A 7,762-nucleotide genomic window follows, 5' to 3' on the forward strand; every position below is an offset into this window, starting at 1 on the left:
GACCGCCTGGCAGCTGAGACCGTAGCGGCCTTCGGGGCAGAGGCGCTCGGCGCAGCGGTGCCCGGTAAAGCCGTGCTCGCACAGACACGCGCCGTTTGCTGGGAAACAGCGCGCACCGGGGACACAATCGCACGTCCCGTTACAGTCCTGCCCGAAGCTGCCCACCGGGCACTCCTCGCGGCACCTGGCATGGCGTGAAGTGAGTCCGGCCGTGCCCACCTCCAGCCTGCCCTCGCCCCCGCCGTTCCGTGACCTGGCCACTCACCGGTCACCCGTGTAGCCTGGGGCACAGCGGCACTGCCCAGAGAATCGATCGCAGAGGCCACCGTTGTGGCAGCGACATTCCTGGGAGCAGTTGGGTCCGTGGAGGCCCTCTGGGCAGGGCAAGGAGCAAACAGCGCCCTGGGGGTGAGAAATCCACACTTGGGCACCCACCCCTTCTGCAAGGCCACAGGGCCCCTTGATCCCGAGTCCCCAAACCTAGCCCCTTACACACCCTCCCCAAACTGCTGTCTAGAGCCACACCCAGAACTCTTCCCAGATCCCCACACCCACAAGCCCACCCTACATACCGTCCAGCCGGGGGGACAGCTGCAGGAGCCCCGGCGGGCCTGGAAGACACCCCCATTCTGGCAAGGGTAGGTGGGAGGGCACGAGAAGCCAGCAGTGCCCCAGGGACAGGACACATCGCAGCTGCAGGGCAGAGGGGTGAGGTCGGGGTGTAACAAGTGGCACAGCACCCACTGCCTCTCCAAAGGCTGGCCACTTGCACACGCCACAGCCCTACAAGAAGGGCCTAGCTGGACTGAGAGCCACACGTGCTCCTCCTGCTAGGGACTGTGGATCGAAGAGAGCAGGGACACCCCTGCTCCAGCAGGCAGGCTCCCCTCCAGCTGTTCTGTCCGGGGGCTGGGCTCTGGCAGCTGCCCCATCTCTGTACCTGTTCCCTTCCGGACTGCCCAGCCTCATCCCCGCACGCTGCCCGCCAGCCCTCACTCCCTGGTGTCTCAGGCTGCAGCAGCCCCCAAAGACAGCAGGCTCTGCACCGTCAGGATGACTCTGTGATCTTGTCAAGGCTGCTGGGCCAGGGAGCAGCAGGGCTGGGAAAGGAGCCTGGTCTCTCAGCGCTTGGGACACCAAGCGAGTGCCCCCACCCCAAGCGTTCCGTGGGGCCTGCGTCTGCCACTTCATGACATCACACACCTGGGCCCCGTTCTCCCTGGGGGACAGAGGCAAGCTCCAGTCTGGGGATCACAGGGTGCCCCGTGGCACTGGCACTGGAACTGGCAGGCAGGGCCGTATCGGCCAGGGGTGCAGGGCTGAAGGCAGTCGGGAGGCTGCAGGCCAGAGGGGCAGGAACATGCCCCACTCACAGGATCACAGGAGCTGCTGTTGCCGCAGTGGCAGGGCTGGTCACAGTGCAGCCCCCACATTTCAGGGGCACATGCTGCAGGATAAGGAGGTGGAAGGCTCACCACAGGCCAACTACCCCCAGCCTCCAGCTAAGCCCAGTCTGTCTCCGCCACGTCTTCGGAAAAGGCAGCCGCTGCAGTAGGGCTCCGGTATTCACCCCGGAGTCCTGAGCACCTGTGCCCAGCAGGGGGGACCTCTCTGGGACCACCAGACACTCACCACTGGAGCAGTCATCGCCCCGCCATCCCGGCACACACTGGCACTGATTGGGCGCCACACAGCGGCCATGGACACACTCCTGGGCGCAGACCGCTGGGACAGAGATGCGCGAATGAGAAGAGGCCTCCACGCTCCGCTTCCCACCGTTCATCTCCTAAGCCCAGCCTCCTCCCACACGAGGGACCACGTTCTCCGGCCCCGCTTCTGTCCCGAGATGGAGGGAGGTGGAGGGGCAGCAACTTGGGTCAGGACTCTGGGGTCCGAGCCCCTCGTGTGAAATTTTCTAAGCACGCTGTTGGGAAGTGGGGGGGGCTCAAGTGGGGGCTGGGCACAGAAACCGTGGGAGAAGGTACAGGGAGGAAAGCTGGGTCAGGCGGGGAAGGAGTCTGCCAGGGTGGGGATGGGCAGGAAGAGGGCAGCAGGCAGGGGCCAGTCTGGGCTCCAGTGGGCGAGGAGCGGAGAGCGACAAGTCACAGCAGGAACAGCAGAGGTGGGGACAGGAGGACGCAGAGAGGGACCCAGACACCGAGCCCCGAGACGGAGACAGCCAGGCAGAGTCCAATGAGAGCTCAGCTACAGAGAGAGTGAAAAGTCACACCGAGGGGTGCTGCCCGGGACCCCGGGGACCCCGCTCCCCGGCTGTGTGGACAGCCGGATGCCCAGCTCTGTCTCTTGCCAGCGCAGCTCGAAGATGAGAAGCCTCCGCTTCCAGCCTGCCTACCCGACCCCACAGCTCCTGCCCAGGCTGCGGCCAAGGCAGGCACTGGAGTGGCAGAGGAGTAACCCCACCCTGGCGGGGCAGGGACAGCTCCGGGAGGGCGGGCCGAGCCCCTCGCACTCCATGCCAGCCTGGGCTGGGTGGGACTCACGGACACACGTCCCGCTACTCTCGTAGAAGCCCTGGCAGCAGCGCAGGCGCAAGCGATGGTCTGTCTTCACCACTTGGCGGTACACGGTCCGGTAGACAACCCTGGGGGACCAGGAGGGAGCCCTCGGTGCTCCTGGTTGAGATGCCCGCTGCCAACCCTCAGCTCAGCGGGCACTGGAGACAGTGAGGAGCCTAGAGAGTATTTCCTCCTGTCCCCTGCACGTGCGCACACGCACACGCACACACACACGCGCGCATGCATCCCAGCCAGTGCTATGCACACACATGCATGAATTCATGCATACGTGCCGGCCACACTACACACATGCACACGTGGACTCACACGCACCCCAGCCATGTAGACCATGTGCCCTGGAGGGGAGGGGAGCAGAGCACCCCGGGGTCAGAGGTTTCCTAAGAGGCACAGGTTCTGAGAAGAGCCTGGGGCCGGAGGCCAGTGCCGGGCTGAGGTGGCACCATGGAGACAGCAATGGCGCAGGAGCCCCAGGAGGGGCCCGGGTACTCACGTGGGCTGGGGGCAGGGGTGGAGGCTGGCCCAGGGCTTGTTGCAGGACTCCGAGGAGGGCAGGCTGAAGGGCCGGGAGTGTGACTCCTTGGTGGTTGTGGTAAAGCTGCAGGAAGGGAAGAGGGGCAGGGAGCAAGCAGAGTGGGGAGCTTGGCCTTCAAGGGCCCCTCTCCTGTCTGACACACTCCTCCCAGGACTGGGTGTTCCGGGACACCTCCCTCTGCAGCCTGCTCTCCTCTGTCCACGGGAAGATGGGGGCAGGACTGACTTCCGGGGTCAGCTGGGCGGCTCTGGGCTGAAGCACTTCTGGCTAGATTTTGCCCTGGGTCTTATTGCTCAGCCCTGTCCCCCTTGTCCCCCAGCTGGCCCCTCTGTTTCACTGTGAACGGTTCCATCCTGTCCTGCACTCTATCCTGCACCTGGACTCCCACAGGACCCCGAAGCTGCAGACAGGGGAAGGGCAGAGACTGAGATATGGTGAGGCACAGAGACAGCGCAGGCAAGGAGAGAGAGAGATCAGAGGGCAGGGAGAGGCTGCAGAGTGGGCACAGGCAGGGAAGGGAGCCAGGAAGGGGAGCCCCCTGGGGACATCCAGGAACTTGGGCCTGGCATCTGAGGAGCCACAGCAGGGGCCCCTCTCACCTCTCCCAGAAGCTGCAGACATTGGGATCGTTGGAGTTGAGAGTTCTGGTCAGCCCCAGGTCCAAGGCCAGCAGAAGGAGGGGACGCAGAGGTGACAACATTGCAGGGTCCCAGCAGCCAGAGTCCGGCATCCACAGAGATCTGGCCAGTGGGCATGCAGGAGAGGAGACCAAGCTCCCTCAGCACTGGCTTCCAGGCCTTACCCCAAGCAGGGGAAGGGCTCTGCCTCTAGGGCCCCAGTCCTGATCTGTCCAGAGCAGGCATCTGCATTCCTCCCTGCTGTGCTCCCCGGCCCACTGCCCACTCACGTCTCCTGGAGCCCAGCACCATTCAGCCACACCCCACCGCTCTGGTGCCTGTCCCCGCGCCCCAGCCTCCAAGAGTAAGGACCCAGGGCCCCTTTACCTGAGTGCCAGGCCCAGCCCATGTGAACCCAGAGCACCTGAGCCTGCATCAGGGTGCCATGAAGCCAGAGGTGATGAGGGGGCTTCTCAGGGGGCAGCACCGCAATGGAACCAGCTGCCTCGGGCATGAGTTCCCTGTCACTGATGGGTGGGCTCCTGTTCTAGGGCTGGGAATGGGGCTGGGGCCAAGCCCACCAGGGTGCCCTGAAATGCTCAGCTTCTCAGGACACCCTGCACCGGCCCTTGAGGTCACCGCCTGCCCTGGAAGCCGGCTCCCCTCATTTGCCCGGCCTCCCTGCAGGGTGGGAGAAGAGTCAGGAAGTCGGAAGTCCACCCTCTGGGCTGGGCACCGTGGGCTGCTGGTCCGGAGCCAGCTACACTCCCTGAGGCACTCACATCTGCTTGTGATTTTTCCAGAGAAGCAGAAAGGTCTCCACTGCTGGCCCCTAACCGCCCCCCAGCATCTCTGGAATGCCGCTGGCCCCACCCCACACCCCACCCACGCTCTCCCACCACCCACCCCCCCCAACTTAACCCCGGGTCTCCCTAGCTTAACCCTGTCCCTGCTGCTCCCCCCAACACCCCCTAATCCATCAGAGAAGCTTTGCGTTCTCCACAGCCAGGCTCCAACATCCCCAGGGACAGGGCCGCCTCCTCACCCCCAGGCTGTCCCTATGCTTCTCCCATAACTCACCAGGTGAGGACCAAGCAACTCAGGTGAGCCAAGCCGAGCCGAGCCGAGCCGAGCCAAGCCGGGGCTCCAGCGAGGGTGCGGGAGCCACAGGTGTCCTGAGGGATTCCAGCACTCCGGACTGGAACCTGAAAACAGGAAGCAGGGCCTGGCTGGGATGGGGGGCCGGGGGAAGGGCATGGCAGCAGGGGCTTTCCATCCCCCACAGCCCAGAACACATGGGATGCAGGAGGGGCAGGGCTAGAGGCCTCTTGGTGGTGGCTTAGCTCCTGGGCTGGCACCGTGGCCCACTGGGGCAGTCCGGTGCCCTTCAGATGCCCTTCATAGTCCCTCCCACTACCTTCCGGCCCTGTCATGTCTGGCCCCTTCCTGGCCTCCTCGCTGGCCCAGGTCACTTCCCTCCTCTCCCGGCAGAGCCCTGGGCTTGGAGAGCCCTGTCCACTCCTCATCTGCTAAGCTGCACAGGGGCTCTAGGGCCTTCCCCTGCCCTGGACCTATCTGCGAGCCCTTGCCCACTGAGAGTGGACAAAGCCTACAGCAGGAAGGACTTGCCGTCAGGTGCACGTTGGTGGAGCTGCCAGGCCCATCGCCAGGCCCTCCCCATGCACGGGGGCACCTGCCCCAAGAGGGGGTGCACCCACTCACCCTCCGGGTGCCCTTGGGGTCTCTGTGGCGACCCTGCCGAGGGAGCAGGGGCACTGAAGAAGCGTCTCTGACGCCCCGGAGCTGGCCGCGGGAGGTGAAGGGGATGGGGGTGGCCGCGCTCCGTCCCCATGAAGGTTCTCAAGGGGCCAGGCTTTAAGGCGGAGGCGTCAGCGCTCATCCAGGGCAGGACGCCAAGGAAGGTGGGACCAGGGGAGACGGCGGGTGGTCAGCAGAGGGAGCCATGGGATGGGGGTCACACGGGGACCTGAGGCCTCCGAGAGGGGAACGCAGGCCAGACAGGAGCCCAGAACGCAGCCAGGCCTCCCCCGCTTATTCCCATCTGAGCCTTGGTGGGGCACTGGGCACCTAAGTCCAGGCCTGCGCTCCCACTCCCGGCTCCCGGTTCCCATCCAGTCCCAGCAGCAAAGGGCCCATGTGTTCCACAGCGCCCCCCAGTGGCCACATCAGGCAGTTCCCGGCTCCGTGCCCTGCTCTGACCCTGGGGCCCAAAGCCCTCTCCCTGAGAGGCCCCCGGGCCCCCCTGCAGCCTCAGCCCTCCCTCCCCTGCTCAGCCACTGCCTTCCTTCCACTAAGCCTCTTGTTTGGGGGCCCAAACACCTCCTCTCACAGCAAGAAGAGTGTGACCACACTCGCTTTCACTGGCTGGGACAGGCAGGATGCCAAGCAGTAAGGAGCCGCTACCAGGCATGGGAGTGGAGAACCTGCCGAGGCCACGCGGCCCGCAGGCAGTGGCACAGCTGGGATCCCAGGCAGCTGGCGGGGCGCTCAGTGGCTCCAGTCTCTCCTGAGCCGGGGCTGTCTGCCTCCTTTGTAACAGCTCAGCCACGGGGGAGGCGGAGAGGAGAGGCAGAGTGGAGGCTGCAGGACTCAGCCCGTGACCCCTCCCCATACACGCCGGCTGGGCTCCTGGCCAGCACGGGGTGAGGCCCTCACAGCCGGGCCTCTACCTTCCCTGCCCCCAGGAGGAGAAACTGAATCTGGGGCTTCTCTGCTCCTGCTGATGGGGAAAGGGTCCGCATCCATGGAAACAGTGGGGGTGAAGGACCAGAGCAGGGGCCTTCCGCGGGCTCCCTTCCAGCTCCTCAGGCAGTAGAGCCGCACAGGGCACCCCAGCTCCACACCCTCCACCCACTCCAGCTCCAACCCAGGTGTGAATCCCAGCCCAGCTCCTCCTCGGAAAGGGGACTGATAATAGTTGCTCCCTCTGCGGGGTTGTTGAATGACTAAGTGAGGTGATAAAGACAAGGTTCCTAGCATCAAGCACACAGGGCACAGCCACGTGGACAGCAGCCGTCCCCGGCGTGGCATGTTCAGTCCTCCTCCCACTCCAACCCACGGCCCCTTCCCTCTTTCCGAGCTGTGAGGCCCTCTGGGCATTAATTCTGGGAAAAACAGTTTCTTGCTTTTCTGAAGAACCCCCACGATGATACGGGAATGGGAAGGGGCTGAAAACGCTGACACTGGGAAAGGAAGTGGTGATGGGAGGGGCCGGCTCCACGGAGAACCTGATCCCCAGAACCGCAGGCCGCCGGCCAGGTGCATCTTCCAGCCAGGACGACGGGAGGTGGAGGCCTGAACCCTGCCCCGGCTCCAGCTCCAGCCCCACTCCATCCCCTTTCCCATCTTGGGGTCCACAGGCTCCAGGCTTTCTGGACCAGTGACCTCGGAGGTCACTCGGCCCTCAGAGCCTCAGTCTCCTCATCTGTAAAATGGGAAACACCCAGCCACCGGGAGCCAGGGAAGTTCCAGTAATCAGCCAGGTGCCCAGCCTCAGCCTGGAGCCGGGGATCACAGCCTGTGCTGTTGCTTCCTTTCTGACCTTTTTCTGATTCTTCATCAAAAACTCTACTGGCTGCCTCCACTGTCTGCCTCTCTCCTTCCCTTGCTTTTCTTTTTTCTTGTATCAGGAGTCGAAGTCGAACTCGGGCCCTTGCGCTTGCAAAGCAGGTGGCAGAACCACTAAGCTAAATCCCCAGGCCTCTCCTTCCCTTTCTAGGCCAAGGCCGGCACGGACAGTTGTGCAGTGGGCTCATTGCTAAGGACCCGGCAATCAAGGGGGGCGTGGGCTCCCTTTCCTGGAAGGCTGCTGTCTTCTGTCTCACCCTCTCCGGATGCTATCCTCGCGTGCCAGGGAGACAGAAAACGTCGCACTCCCCTCCCCAGGGAGCTCCGCCCACAGCCCCGCGGCCCGCTCAGCGCCACCCTCCCACCCTCCCGAGAGCGAGCGCAAAGCCCCTCCTGCATCCGGAGCGATCCGGCTCCCAAGCGTATCTGGCGGATGGAGGGACAGGAAGCCTGCGCGCGCCGCGCCGGGGCGGGCGGGAAGGGGCAGG

At 64.6% G+C, this 7,762-nt stretch overlaps 1 protein-coding gene across 1 annotated transcript in view; it reads right to left on the bottom strand.

The window, feature by feature from the left end:
* Pear1 (platelet endothelial aggregation receptor 1) overlaps positions 1-4,560 on the bottom strand; it is an 11,420-nt gene extending 6,860 nt beyond the window's left edge. Inside the window, exons 1-8 of the mRNA XM_033758083.1 lie at positions 3,669-4,560; positions 3,028-3,132; positions 2,502-2,602; positions 1,633-1,725; positions 1,204-1,447; positions 573-693; positions 266-402; positions 4-184 (exon numbers count right to left, since the gene is read on the bottom strand). Coding sequence (XP_033613974.1) covers positions 4-184; positions 266-402; positions 573-693; positions 1,204-1,447; positions 1,633-1,725; positions 2,502-2,602; positions 3,028-3,132; positions 3,669-3,799 — 1,113 coding nt within the window. The 5' untranslated portion in view covers positions 3,800-4,560. The remainder of the gene's footprint in view (positions 1-3; positions 185-265; positions 403-572; positions 694-1,203; positions 1,448-1,632; positions 1,726-2,501; positions 2,603-3,027; positions 3,133-3,668) is intronic.
* Between the last annotated feature and the right edge of the window lie 3,202 nt (positions 4,561-7,762).

This window comes from Fukomys damarensis, unplaced genomic scaffold, assembly GCF_012274545.1.
Source record: "Fukomys damarensis isolate Sample0158 unplaced genomic scaffold, DMR_v1.0_HiC HiC_scaffold_33, whole genome shotgun sequence".
Lineage (NCBI taxonomy): Eukaryota > Metazoa > Chordata > Mammalia > Rodentia > Bathyergidae > Fukomys > Fukomys damarensis.